The following is a 15,272-nucleotide window of genomic DNA, read 5'->3' on the forward strand; positions in this document are numbered from 1 at the left end:
CTATTACCAGGAGAGGTCTGAGCCTTCCTAAGAGGTCAGAAACTGGTATTTGAGTTCCAGAGTCACGCTTCTTTATGTTTTTACTGGATTGAAAACTCTGGGTTATACATGTTTGGGTGAAAATGAAACCCAATTAAATGTAATAATTTGAAAATAATTTCACTTGTGTACATTAAAAACATTGCGTTTTGCTAAATGTACTTAATACTTTGTATTCTTTATGAATTTAACGTATTAAGAATACCTTGGATTCTCTTTCCTTGAATCTGTCCATTGGAACTGATTTTTAAAGATAACATTGCTACTGTATTTTAGCGATGGTCAGCAGGTCTTTTCCTAGCAGGCAAAAGGAAAACACAAGCAGGAGCAAAATGAAAAAACAGATGGATCAATCAACTTTATTGTCCAGTCAAGAAGTGGCAGAAAGTCTCCTTTGACAAGGTTCAAACAACAAATAAAACTTAAATTAAAACACACCTCAAACATCAAGTACAGGCATACAACAGGCGGAGAATGTTAAAGGCAAAAAATAATTAAAATATGTGTTGCATAGTGTCTATTTTATATTGTTCAGGGTGGTGATTGTAGAAAGAATGGAGGAGTCCTGGGTATATATTTTCTGGGTTGGGGGACCTTTTCTTGTTGATTCAGTTTGTGAATGGCAAACAAAAGCTGAGATGCGTTTGCTGACGTTTAAAGGCCTTAGTTTCCTCAGCAGGTGGAGGTGCTGTTGTGCATTTTTCGTGGATCGACTTAGCATGCTGAGGAAAAGTAAGACAGGTGTCTAACTCATGTCTTTCAAAGATATAAACTGCTCTGCAGGCTGACACCAGATGCTGAGTGGAAGATATAAATGAAATAAGAATTAAAGTAAAGTGAACATGAATATCTTCAAAGGAAAAAGAAAGTTATCTGATAGCACACACAACATTTAATGTTAATATATGGCATCACAACTCTACAGAACAGAAATGCTATGTTTCAGTTAAGTATTAAAACTAAAACCACTACAGTTACTACTTGGTATTTAAAAATACTTCAAACCTATTGATGACATTAAGTAACCTGACATACCAGATAGACTGTTTCATTTATCCATGGCATGGATTTTTTTAACATTCATCTGGTACAGCTTCCACAGAAAGCATTTGGGAAGGGCAGAACTTTAAAAAATTCTCGAAAGGTGAATGCACAAATGTTCTGTCTGTCACATTCATTATGGGCCAATCAGACGATGAGGCAAAATGAGGTTGTACACATGCTTAGCTCTACAACAAACGGACAGGTAAAAATGCTACAGTAGTATATGAACAGTGGATAATAGAGTGGACAAAACTTATTGTTTTCACTGGCTAACAGTACAACTCAACCAATCTGTAATGAGCGCAAACCCATGCCAAGGCAGGCTGGCAGAAGAAAAACATCTTTCCCATCACAAGAAGCTTTGGTGCTTTTATTCTAAAAAAAGAAAACATGGCCCATTTCTGATAAAACTGCCATTATACTCTAGCTAAACCTAAGCTAACCACTCCAGCATACTGACTTGCAGTACAACAGCCACCTACCCCTGTAATGATCCCAAACTCATGCCAAGGGAGGTCGGCACAAGAGCGAAAATGTATTTTCCATCATGAAAATATTTCAGTGTTGTTCTTTGCTCTCTAATTAATAAACATATGCGGTCCAGTTCTCATAAAACTGCTACTTCATGATAGCTACATCCAAGCTCATGTTCCACTGATGGAAGCCATTGCTATCAGCTTTGTTAGCAATGGCTTATTCATCAGTGATTCTATAGAAAATATGTCCATTATGTACAGTTCTATTTTTCTGGAGTTTCTGAAGTTTGTCTTAAACCAAAAGCATAGAGACTCAGGTATTTACAACCATTAGGGTCAGAACAATGTCATCAAAATTAATCCAATAGTCTCTCAGTGAGTAAAAAGTGACATCATTATTTCTTAAAAACAAATAAAAAAGTGCAAAGGGGTGGTGATGCATGTCTGTTGATGTCAGGGCAAAAGAGAGTTCTTGTGGAGAGGTGGTCTCTTATTAAAGTTTGAGCATCACAGTTTTTTCTTGTAAGGGTTTAAATATTGAAGTATTCTATCATGAATATGGTTTCTCTCTGTGAGACTAAGAATGGTTTCTCAAAAGTATGAGTACATCTCATATCACCAAGGAATATTCGTATTTCAGAGTTTAAATATTACCAGGGCTTTCTGACCTCATAACAATCATCATCACAGTCTTTAATCTCAGGGTCATAATAATCACCAGTCTTGGCCTCAGTCTCTGGTTGTAAATGTCTCTATGGATCTAATTTGCTGGCTGGCTCGGATCTGCCACAGTCCCCGTCAACTCCTCTTTCTGACTCCATCTCCTCCTTAGTCTGGTTTTGCAGAGCCTCCAAAGCGTGACTGTCAATTGCTTTAGTGAATCAACAGCTGATACAGCCAAGGAAATGTTTGGTCAAAGACGTGGAAGCTGGTTGTGAAGATATGTCAAGTGCCAAACAAGAGCTTTCAGAGGATCCTTAAACAGGGTAGAAGCAGCTAAAGAGTTTCTTTCTTCTGCCGAGTGTGAAGTAACATATGTCTGGTAAGAGAACTTTTTTGGTTAAATCTTTTGCCACACTCAGAGCATCTAAAGGGTTTTTGTCTGCTGTGAATCAGCGTATGTCTGGTCATATCAACTTTTTGGGTAAATTTTTTACCACACTCCAAGCAGCTAAAGAGCTTCTGTTTCGTGTGAAGGAGCATGTGTGTAGACAGACACGATTTTTTGTCAAAACTTTTACTGCACTGAGGGCAGCTGAAGGGTTTCTCTGCAGTGTCAGTACATTGTTTCATCACATCATCTTTCAGGTTAAATTCTTTACTATACTCAGTGGAGCTGGAGAGTTCCTGTCTGGCATGAACTAACATGTGTCTGGCCAGGTTTCCATTTTGGCTAAATCTTTTACCACATTCTGAACAGTCAAAGGGTTTCTCTCCTGTATGAATTCTCATGTGTTTGGTCAAATTACCTTCAAGGCTAAATCTTTTTCCACACTCAGAGCAGCTGAAGGGTTTCTCTCCTGTATGAATTCTCATATGGTATGAAAGGTGTTGTTTTAGGTTAAATCTTTGACCACACTCAGAGCAGCCAAATGGTTTCTCACCAGAATGAGGTCTCCTTTCAACCTCTCTTCTCTCATTCTCTATGTTTTCCAGTGAGTTCAAACCTGACTGGTTGCCTTTTGTCTCCATCCAGTCAGCACTGTCATCAGTCTCAGCCTCAGAGGAGTCTTCAATCTTGACCTCAATCTCTGGTTGTGAATCTCTTTCTTGTTCGTTGTAGCTGCCTGCTCCTGCTCCACATTCCTCTCCATCAGCTCCTGTTTCCACCTCTTCAGACTGTCTCTGATAAATCTGTGAGGACTGAGGTTTCTCCTCATCCTCTTCAATCTTCACAGGGACAGGAACAAAAGTGAACTTGATCACATCCGCATTCTCTGGCCAGTGATTCTGCTCTCCCTCCTGACTTATCCGCAGTTCTTCCGGTTCCTCTTTAAGGTGTTGAGACTCAGTAATCTCCTGGTTCATAATGGAGCCCCTCTTCTACTTCTCAGGGAAAACCTCTTTCTTCTTTACTCACTGAAAGCTGTTGGACCTCCACAGGAAAAACTAAAGCACAGAAACACACATTTAGTAAGACATATTATACATTAAAACACATGTAAAAACTGGGACTTTAAGTTTATTTCTGATCACTAAAGAATCAAATCAAATTTTTGTTTCTGTTGTAATCACTCATCATTAACGCACTACATGTGCAAAGTGGAATGATTCACATTCCTGATGTTTTCCGGTGAAAGTTGTTAATTTTATTCATTCAGAACTACAAAAAAGCTTCTTTCACTTTCAAATACTATGGAATGCTACCTGGTCAAATTCTCTGATGACACAGCACTTTAATCTCTACTTCTTCAAGGGTTGGAGTCGTATCATGTTAGAACCCCCCCTGCTTTTATTGACTGGTGTCAATGACCTTAGCATGTCAAAAACAAGGGAGTTTATTGTTGATTTTAGGGAAAACTGTGTTAAACCTTAACCAAGCTCTATTCATGGTAAGGATGTTTAGATTTTTGACTCATACAAGTACTCAGGAACAGTGTCACTGAGAGTATTGCCAAGTGAGGTCAACAAAGAATCCACTGCTGAGGAAGTTAAAGTCCTTTGACGTCTGTGGCAAAATGTTGTGTATTTCCTATCAGTCCTTTATTGAAAGTCTTTTCAAATTTTCTTTTATTTGTTGGTTTGCTGGTCTGTCCGCCAAAGACAAGATCAGTCAATACAGTCTTCTTAAAGTCTGCTCCAAAATAAGTCGGAGTGCAGCAGAGAGATCTGTGTTCTTTGTGGGAAAGGTAGGTGGTCCAAAAAGTTGAAAGAATAATTTCCCAACTTGACCACATCCTGTCCTCTGAGTTTACTTTGATGACCTCAGGCTGCTGCTTTTTTTAGCACCCTGATGGAGAACAAAAAGTTCAGTCTTTCAATCCTTCTGCCATCAACCCGTTAAACCTTGATAGTGGTATCATGGACTGATAACTTTTACAGTATTTTCCTTGTTTGGCGTTTGACCACATGGTGGTTTAAACTGTGTTCTTAGGCTGGTGGTTCTTTCATACATTCAATAAATGTAGACTTACAAAGTTATCTGTAATGCCCCGTACTGTATCTTGTTTATTTTCTCTTTTATCTGCTGTTCTTATATGTGTATTATAATCTACCTGACCCTTTGTGTGTCGATGTACTATTCATTTATCATTGTCTCCAACATTTCTGTTCATAAAAGTATGTATGGTCTGGGTAGACTGCAACTGAAACTTGTTGCAAGTGAACAAACAGTGGAATAGTCCATCATATTACTTTTCATTTATAGTTTCTTGTTAACATCACAAACAGTTTAATGTGTCATTTAAGAAAATGAGTCTTAAAGGTGAAAATAAATGCTACACAGCATCACATCTCGGTTAGTAACAACAATAAAAGGATCTGGTTCACAGCCAAACATAGATGGAGCTAACGGGTGGCGTGAGAATAGCAAAACACCTCATAAATAAACGCATTTTTTCTGCTATTTTATATTCAAAATGCGCCGTTTGTGAGACACACAAAGGCCAGTTAACTCAGAGTCATTATAGTTCAGAAAACAAAGTTATCGTTATCAGGAGCTAGCAGAAGCTAACACTGTGCAGATGTGAACGTTAGCTAAATGCTAAAGCTCTCTGAAACGTTTACAGTAAACAAGTTTGGAGGAGAAAGAAAACAAACCTGAAATTTCCCGAAACCCAGATATCAGATATTTTACATCCAACAGTAAACGGAAGAAAAGAAAAGTCTGCTCCAAACACTTTGTAGGATACCTCTTCTAATTCAAAATGCTACATCACCTAAACAAGCTAACTACACGGCGCGAAATAACTTACATGACCCGGAAACAAAAACATCACTTCCTGTAAACTTATGTGGCTTTCGCAATAAAAGCGGGGGTTTAATAATGAAACCGCGCTTATGACGATAAAACCACGTAGTTCACTCACATCGAGAGTTATATATTAAAGGTTGCCTATTTACGCCCAACTGCTGTAATTTTCCAGAAAGTCACCTCTTTAGTTCACTGAAAGCTACTGATTATAGTGCAGGTGTTTTTGCTAAGGCGCTGGAAAACGATTAGCAATGCATGAACTTGAAACTTTTGGTGTAATGAACAAAACAGCAGTCGTATCTTTTAGTACATAATTATTATTATTATTATTATTATTATTATTATTATTATTATTTAACCCTAACATTGACTGAGGTGTATGAGGAACACTGCATGTCACATGTGTTTGAATAGCATAAAAGATTTTGTGAAGGCAGAGATGTCCAAGACCACGAACGGACTGAGCGCCCATGCACATCAAAAACTTCTGAAAACATTCAAAAAATCAAACAAATCATTTAAAATGATGTGATCAAAAAGTTTGTGCCAATGTTGTCCAAAAAGTTTGTACTACTGATCAAAAGGAAAAAGGCTAGCAAATTTGTGGTCATTTTGGAACAAAATGAAGGAAACACAATTTGATTTTTCTTTTTAGGAGTGATTAGATGTGATGAAACTTGGATCTACCAGTACCATCCTCAGACGAAACGGCACCATGGAAACACCATCATCACCAAGGATGAAGAAAGCATGACAAAGCAAGTCCAAACTCAAGACCATGTTGATTTTTTTTCTTTGACACTGAGGGAATAATTTTGGAGGAGTAGGTTCCAGAACGGTCAACGTTGAATCAACACAATTAAAAAAAGGTTCTAGAAAAACTGAGAGAAAAAGAAGGAAGAGTGACCGCAGTTGTGGAAAAAGGGTGTCATTCTTCATTAAGACAACGCTCCAGCTCACAACTGATGAAAAAAAAATTCAGAAAATAGTTTGACTGCTGTTGGTAACTTCCACCCCCTACAGACACAATTCTTCAATCAAAACTACCTTCTGAGACCCTCAGCCTTCCATTGTGTCACACCTATGTATTGATCTTATTTGTTGTTGACTCCCCTCATTGTTAATCTTGCTTGATTGTGCCATCCTTTATGTTCGTATATAAATGATCCACATGTGCTAATACAAATTCCTGTCTTCTATATGTTGCTCATTCCCCACCTAGATCAACTGGATACCTCTTCCTGCCTCTGTCTCCTTTCATTTTGCGACCATGTATAATAACACTGACTTTTGTTTGGTCTTGGTTGGCTCACCAATGAAGCCCAGCACTGCCATCCGATCACCAGTGCCCTGCATTCTTTTAAAAACATTTACTCACCAACAGCAACTATAAACTGGACTTATGATTTCTGCTTCATCACCTGAGCTCTCTGTAAAGCATTTTCTGGCCCAAAAAAAAATCACAGTTTTCACCCTCCCTATTCACCTGACCTACCACCATGTTTCCTAAGATTAAATCTGTTCTTAAAACAACATGTTTAGAGTCTGTGTCAGAAGTTAAGAAAAGAACCACAGAGGTTCTGAAATAACTCTCTGAAGAAGACCTGAATGCAGCGGTGTGTTGATGCAGAAGGGGAGGAGATTGAAAGAGAAAGACACTGAAAAATGTTTGTTCAATAAAATTGTATTACAGCAGTAGTCTTGTTTTTGTTAGTAGCCATACCTCATATTCAACATTTGATTAAACTCTTGAGTTACAAAATGTAATTTACTTTTATTCTTTGAGAAAACAAGAGGGAAACATAAGCAGAAGTTGACTAAATAGATAAACTTTTTTGTCAGTTCAAGAAGTGAAACAAACTCATTTGACAAGGCTCAAACAAAAAATAAAAATTAAATTAAAACACATTTACAACAACATCAAGTACAGGCATACAAAAGGGGAGAATGTTTAAAACAACAGTGAATTAAAATGTGTTGCATAGTGTCTATTGTACATCGTTAGGGTGGTGACTGTAAAAAGAATTAAGGAGTTGTTTGTCGATATTTTCTGGGTTGATAGGACCTTGTTTCTTTGATTCAGTTTGTGAATGGGAGACCAAAGCTGAAATATGTTTTCTGACATCTACAGTTTCCTCAGCTGGTGAAGGCGCTGCTGTGCTTTTTGCGGCTTGAGTTGGCATACTGAGAAAAGATGAGACAGGTATCTAACTCATCTGTCAGGGATTTAAAACCAACACCATATGCTTAGTGGAAAAATACAAATGACATAAAAGTAAAGACAAAATGAATATCATCAAAGGAAAAAGAAAACAATCTAAAAGCTCACACAGCATTCAATAATTATTTAAGGCATTGTAACGCTCTACCAAGGTTACAATAGTTTCTGATTTTCATTAGTTTTTATTTTTATTTTGTTTTCACGTTCTGTGTTCAATTTCAGTTTAGTTTTAAATAGCTTTGAATGCTGGTTTGTTAGTTTAGTTTAGTTTCTATTTTGCAAAAATGCTTTGTTTTACTTTAGTTTTTGTTAGTTTTAGTGTTAGTTTTAGTTTTTTACAGATAAATGTTGGGGCTGAGTGAGCGTCATACATTTTAAAAAAACATATTAAAACAGGCTACTCTTCCCGTATCATTTACTTATTTATTTAATGATGATGTTTGAATACAACTCCAGACATAAAACTACCACTGTGTGAAGTCTTAACCAATCAGATTAGGCAATTTTACTCTCCCCAGATTTGGGTGTAGGTACCAGTTAGAATGGGTGTGTCAAAGACTAAAACTAAGGATATTTTGTCTCCATTTTTATTATACTTTAGTTTTGTGAGCGTACTACATAGTTTTAGTTTTTTTTTTGTTGTTGTTTTTTTTTGGTAAAGCTTAGTTTTTATTTAGTTCCAGCTAACTAAAATGATTTTTGAATTTAGTTTTTTAGTTAGTTTTAGTTATCTATAACAACCTTGCTCTCTACAGACCACAAATGTCATGTTTCAGTTAGGTATTACAGCTAAAACACTACGGTTAATTTTTTATATTACTGTTTACTTCAAACCTATTGTTGACATTAAGAGTAGATAAGACACTTATTTAACATTAGCTGTTGGACACTGTTCCAAAGCACCAAAGCATTGAGGCTCAGCTATTTACAGCCTCTCTCAGATCTGGGAGGTTTCATATCATGTGAGTGAGTGAAAACTGTCTTTCCATGCTCAACAGGTTCATGTCAATAACAGATCCAGAATCTGTCTCAAAACCGGTCTGAAATGTCTCCTTCCTAAGTTATGAATATCATAAAAGAAGAAGAAAATATAAACAAGAACCCAGCAGGGTCAGAATAATGCCCTCCTAACTAACCCAACAGTCCCGTTCTGAGTGAAAAGTTCCTTCATTATTACATAAAAATAAAATGAAAAGGGGAGATGCAGGTGTGCTGATGTGGGGGCAAAAACAGAGGTCTTGTGGAGAGGTGGTCTTGTGTTCAAGTTTGAGCATGAAAGTGTTTTTTTTTTTTTTCCAGCTAAAGAGTTTCTGTCTCTTGCCGAGTGTGCAGCAACATATGTCTGGTCACAGAACTTTGTCGGTTAAATCTCCTGCCACACTCAGAGCATAGAAAGGGTTTTTGTCTGGTGTGAATCAGCATATGTCTGGTCACATCAATTTTTTGTGTGAATCTTTTACCACACTCCAAGCAACCAAAGAGCTTTTGTTTTGTGTGGACTAACATGTGTGTGGACAAATGATGTTTTTCTTTAAAACTTTTACCACACTCAGAGCAGCTGAAAGGTTTCTCTGCAGTGTGAGGTCTCTTATGTGTCATCAGTAGATCTTTCAGGTTAAATTCTTTACTGTTCTCAGCTGAGCTTAAGAGTTCTTGTCTGGTGTGAACTAACATGTGTCTGGTCAGGTTTCCATTTTGGCTAAATCTTTTACCACACTCAGAGCAGTCAAAGGGTTTCTCACCTGAGTGAATTCTCATGTGTGTGATCAAACTACCTTCAAGGCTAAATCTTTTTCCACACTCAGAGCAGCTGAAGGGCTTTTCTCCTGTGTGACTCCTCATATGGTATGAAAGATGTTGTTTTAGGTTAAATCTTTGACCACACTGAGAGCAGCCAAATAGTTTCTCACCAGAATGAGGTCTGCTATCAATCTCCCCTTTCTCATTGTCTTCCAGTAAGTTTAAACCTGACTGATGGTATGTTGTCTCCATCCAATCAGCACTGTCATCAGTCTCAGCTTCAGAAGACTCTTCAATCTTGACCTCAATCTCTGGTTGTAAATATCTCTCTGGATCATTGTAACTGACTGCTCCTCCTCCTCCACAGTCCTCTCCATCAGCTCCTGATTCCACCTGTTCAGACTGTCTGTGATGCACTTGTGAGGACTGCGGATTCTCCTCATCCTCTTCAATCTTCATGGGGACCGGAACAAAGGTGAACTTGATCACGTCAGCATACTTTGGCCAGTGATTCTGCTTTCCCTCCAGGCGTATCCGCAGTTCTTCTGGTTCTTCTTTAAGGTATGGAGTCTCAGCAATCTCCTGGTTCATGCTGGAGCCACTCTCCTGCTGTTCAGGGGAAACCTCTTCTTTACTCACTGAACGCTGTTGGATCTTTACAGGAAAAACTAAAATATAAAATACACATTTAGTAAAACTTATCATATATTAAAACAAACATGTAAATTAGACACTTGGTATCATTAGCTTTACTAGTTTCCCTGTATAAATGAAATTTAACTTGAAATAACCTACTTTTAAGTTATCCAACATTCTTCTGCTTATCTTGGGCCGGGTTGCGTAGGTAGCACGTTGAGCAAGTCAACACAGATCTTTCTGCCCAACTACAATTTCCAACTCCTGCTGGGGGATCCCAAGGCATTCCCAGACCAGACAGGATATATAATCCCTCCAGCACATTCTGGGTCTTCCTGGAGGTCCCCTCCCAGTAGGGCTGAACAATTAAAAAAAAAATAATCTAATTGCTATTTTTTTCCCCCCAATTGCGATTTAATATGCAATTATTCTTGGGTTAATCTTATGTATTTTTCGACAAATTCAAGCAATAAATAATTCCATGAATAAGACCATGTGCATTTAAATCAGTGAAATTAATTCAGAAGCAATTTATCCACAGTAGCATGAATCTGGATATGAGGGTGCAACAAGCTTTAAGCCTGGGGTCATCAAGTATATTTGCAAAAGGGCCTGATTTAGTCTTGACAGTCTCTGGGGGCCAGACTTTCAAGTAAAGAAAAACTAAATCAATATTTTGGTCTGATCAGCATATTATTTTATTAGCATTAGTATTTTCTTTCAAAACGCAGGAAATTTTTAGGCATTATCAATGAGATCTCTCCCTATAATCTATTTTGCAGTAGACCACAATGAGACAGTAAGAGTTGGCTAGGCCCCTGAAAAACCCAGAGAATGGTCCCTCCCCAATTGTGATTTAGCACTTTTTGCTATTTAATCCCTCTTTAACACACTTTCATGCCTTTTCACTACTTTGCCATTGGCTATTTTGCACCATTTTGCCACTTTTAACCAATTTTTGATACTTTTTGCCCTTCTTGCCTCTTTAACTTTTTTTTTTTTTGCCATTCTTTAACCCCTTTTAAACCACTTTTCCTGCATGTCTTATCTCTTTTGTGCCACTCCTTTATCATTTTTGCCACTTTTCATCTATTTTTGCCAATTTTCATTACTTTTTTTAGCATTTTTGCCACTTTTAACATATTTTTGATACTTTGTGTCCCTTTTTTTTTTTACCATTTTTTTTACCACTTTTGCCTCTATTGAACCCCTTTTTACTACCAGCTGATCGCTGTTGGGTTATGACTTTTGTGAAGTAACGCTAGGCTTCATCAGTTTTATTTAGAATGAGCCAACAATTTGCAAATGTGATGCCATTTGCTTTGTTTGGGGACATAAGCATTTTTATGTGACTCATTTTTATTAAGAAAAACATACATAAAACATAAAAAGGGGGAATTTTGTAAACAATTATACAAAATTGACACTGGAATGTTTGCATAATGTGAATAAAATCTCTGCTGCAAAAATTGATTTACTTAACTGGTATTTTGACACATTTCAAGAAATATTGCAACTTCTGCGATTTGAAAATTTCAGCAGGCCATGTTGTGATTTCATCTAATTTGTGATTAATTGCCCAGCCCTCTTGTAGGGTTAGGGTTACCAAGACAATGAAGTGATTTCTCTCTGCAAAATAGGTAGATAGGGGTGTAAAACATGTCAGTTTTGTCCTGTGTCTTTTTCCTGTTATAAATTCTGTTCCTCCAAGAGATTAAGTCTAACATTTGTATTTACACTAAACGTGCATTGTTGATATTTTGGGGGGGAAATCTGGGTTGCAATTTTGTTCCCAAAGATAATGGTGGGTCTTGAGGCTGGACCACTTAAGAACCACTGCTCTACATCTATCCTCCATCTGAAGCTTTAAACAAATAGCCTGATTGTGTGCATTTTAATATCACAGTTACTTTAGCTTTTTTATAGACAGCCAAAATAAATACTTATAAACATAACCCAGAAAATGATTAATTTCTGAGAACATGTGGTTATGCATCGACTGTGACTCCAGAAGTGACTGGTTGTTATTTTAACAAAAAGTCCATTATGTTAATTCACAGGGCTTAATTAGGCTGTGATAAGCAGTGATGTAGGCCAGTGGTTTTCAACCTTGGGGTCGGGACCCCTTTGGGGGTTGCGAGACACTGAGAGGGGGTCTCCAGATGCCCTAAAAAAAAAAAAAAAAAAAAAAAAAAAAACAAGAATGTTGGCACATTTTTTTCCATCTAACACCTATATTTGTCATTTTTAATCTCTTTCCACCACTTTTTTTCTGCCTGTTCTTGCCCCTTCTGAACTAATACTTGCCACTTAAACTAAATGTTGCCTCTGTTGACCCATTATTGCTACTATTAACCCATTTTACCACTTTTTATGCCCAATTTTTCTCCCTTCTAACCACATTTCACTATTTGATATGCCCATTTTTGCTAGTTTAACCAATTTCTGCCAATATCTGCCTATTCCTTCTTTCTCACTTAACCTTTTTTTGCCAGTTAATATCAATTTTTCATCCCATTTCACCAAATTTACACCGATTTTGGCCAATCTAAAGCCATTTTGGCCACTTTAAACTCCCCTTTACCAATATTTATGCCCATTTTTGCTACATTTAAACATTTTTGCCTTTTCTTTTTTTTTTTGTTTGTTTTTTTTTTTTTTTTGGCTGTCTTTATGGAATTTTTACCACTTCGAACCCATTTCTGATACTTTACAAATCCAATTTCACCACCCTTTCCACCATTTTTTGTTGTTACTAACCCATTGTAGCAATTTTTAAACCATTTTAATATTTTTTTTTTTTTAACAAAAGGGGATTTGCATTTTTAAAAAGGCTATTATTCACATGAATGATAATAAAAGATATTTGTTTATTTGATAAGACTGGTTATTTTTTCAGGTTAAATATGAAATATGGATATCACAGCTTAACTTTACAATGGACCATGGTTTTGCTGACCTCCATGGCCCCCAGTTTGGCTGGGCACCAGAAAGCTCTCCCAATTATCCCCGTTTATACGGCCTTTTCTGCACATGACTATTCCAAATTGTGCATGGCTGTGTTCAACCATCTTCAGGTACAGTGGGGTCCACGGTCTCTAGCATCTTTATTTTGGAGGTCACGGGCTGAAAAGGTTGGGGCATTGACATAGGCTACACTACATCAGTACCCCTCTGCTCACAATGGAGGAGAGAGGAGGCCCAGTCTGTGGTCATGCCAGAGATACAGAGGGCAACCTGTTTCACACATTTACATGAATTCCCGCAGTATTTCAGACCATGAATGCAACACTCCGCGTTGCCTAGTAACAGTCTACCTACAACACACTGCGTCGTTTTGAAGGATGGCTAGCAATGCTGACGGAAGTAACCCCAAAATACCGAGTATAAAAAATTTCCTTTTAAACTGTGGCTACAGCTGTGCAAATTTTGTTTTTGTATACTTTAAGATATGCCTGTGTAAGATGTGACCAAAATTATTATTTACAGACTTTAATTTTTTTTCAAGTGAAAAAGCATTACTACTACCTCAGGTTATGTTCCAATACAGCTCTGGTGTTGTTTTTATGCACTTTTTGATGTGCCTTTGTAATGTTTCCAAATTTAAAAGGGAGAGTATGACTAAAAAATGCATATTTATCATCGGATTAATCTGTATTGGTTCCAAATTTGACATTATCAGCTGCTTACTGGACGCCGAACATGTCCGGCCGGGCTACATTTCTTGATTTTAAAATTTGGCCCAGTTGAATTTGTAATTAAATAGCCCTGGTGTAGGCTATAGAAACGCATAACGGAGCCTCAAATGTGAAAATAACTGCTGCACAGCATCACACCTCGGTTAGTTAGAACAATAAAAGGGCCTGGTTCACAACTGAACACACACGTCTTGTGAACTGGAGGTAAATGACGACACAAATACCTCATATTTTTGTTGAAATAAATGTATGTTCACCGATAGTTTTAATTTAAAATGAGCCGTTTGAGAGACACGCAATAAACATCCCACAAGAGTTAGTGTATGAGGAGTTATTAAAGTTAAAAAAAAACAACATAGTTACACTGTCATCAGAAGCTAGTAGTAGCTAACAGTATGTAGGTGTGAAGTTAGCGAAAGACATATGTCTCTGAAACTTTTACAGTTAAAACATTTAGAGAAGAAGAAAGAAAACAAACCTGAAAGATCCTGAAAGCCGGACATTTGACAAACACCCACTAGTAATAGAAGGACAAGAAAAGTCAACTGTGAACACTTTTACAGGATTTATCTTCGACGTTACACTGGCTCATCCAAAAATGACAACTTTGCTCGGAGAGTGAGAGAAAACGCAAAAAAAGCGAGTCTTCACGACCCGGAAACAATATCAGTACTTCCTTTCTAACCCTCATATTAAAAGCGGTGGTTCATCCAACATTTGATTAAACTCCTAACTTTAAAAAGCCATTTTTCTCGTCTCGTAAAGATACTCATTAAAGATGCACTAACATTCAACTAAAAAAGCTTACCAGCGGTGTTAATTTCGTGGACTTAAACTGTGACTAAAACTATTCATTGACAGCCTTTTTTTCTGTGATGGCTAAACTGACAAAAACTAAGTTTGGCTTTCATCAAGATGACTAAGACTAGATTAAAATGTAATGCAGTATTCATCGGGCATTGAAAATCTGTGATATTTCTCCACTGTGGATAAATCTGTCAAAAAACAATGCATCTGTGGCTATTCTGCCTCTCAGCTGTAGAAAACAGGGACCCCAGGTTTGGCAGGGTGCAGAGAACACACTACCATGATTTGGTACCAGATTTAGGCAAGAAAATAAATGCTTGGACTAAAAGTAAAGGCTATAATGTGAGAACTTTTTATGGACTAAAACTATTAAAAAAAAATTTCAGTTTACGTTGACTAAAACTGGACGAAATCTAAATAGGGTAGAAATGACAAAAATGTGACTAACACTAAAATGCATTTCATTTTAAGACTAAAACTAAAATTAAAAATAGTTGCCAAAATTAACACTGCTTACCAGTAACAGACAAAAAGAAGTGCTGTCATAATTTTGATAGATTTTGAAATAAATCAACTCTCTGCAAAGGAACCATTCTACACCATACTCATCTTGGTGGAAGATTCAGTCCAGGGGGGTGAGGTCTTGGTCATGCTTGTTGACTTCAGTTCAACCACTGTTGGTCCACTCTGCTTTGGAC

General features: G+C 37.2%; 2 protein-coding genes across 3 annotated transcripts; both read right to left on the reverse strand.

Annotated features, from left to right (window-relative positions):
- Positions 1 to 514: 514 nt before the first annotated feature.
- On the reverse strand, positions 515 to 5,445 carry LOC121523873 (gastrula zinc finger protein XlCGF8.2DB-like). Its single transcript, XM_041808932.1, has 2 exons — positions 5,319 to 5,445; positions 515 to 3,668 (listed from the first exon to the last, which is right to left on the reverse strand). Exon 2 carries the CDS (start codon positions 3,585 to 3,587, stop codon positions 2,556 to 2,558), a length of 1,032 nt encoding a protein of 343 aa, XP_041664866.1. The 5' UTR covers positions 3,588 to 3,668; positions 5,319 to 5,445; the 3' UTR covers positions 515 to 2,555.
- A 2,658-nt stretch (positions 5,446 to 8,103) lies between these two features.
- Positions 8,104 to 14,382, reverse strand: LOC121523860 (gastrula zinc finger protein XlCGF8.2DB-like). Of its 2 annotated transcripts, XM_041808918.1 has the most exons (3): positions 14,246 to 14,382; positions 10,229 to 10,427; positions 8,104 to 10,101 (listed from the first exon to the last, which is right to left on the reverse strand). In XM_041808918.1, exon 3 carries the CDS (start codon positions 10,022 to 10,024, stop codon positions 8,993 to 8,995), a length of 1,032 nt encoding a protein of 343 aa, XP_041664852.1. In that variant the 5' UTR covers positions 10,025 to 10,101; positions 10,229 to 10,427; positions 14,246 to 14,382; the 3' UTR covers positions 8,104 to 8,992. The 2 variants fall into 2 exon arrangements, with proteins under 2 accessions (XP_041664852.1, XP_041664851.1); XM_041808917.1 differs by lacking the exon at positions 10,229 to 10,427.
- Positions 14,383 to 15,272: the final 890 nt, after the last annotated feature.

The sequence above is a fragment of the Cheilinus undulatus genome, linkage group 16 (assembly GCF_018320785.1).
Source record: "Cheilinus undulatus linkage group 16, ASM1832078v1, whole genome shotgun sequence".
Lineage (NCBI taxonomy): Eukaryota > Metazoa > Chordata > Actinopteri > Labriformes > Labridae > Cheilinus > Cheilinus undulatus.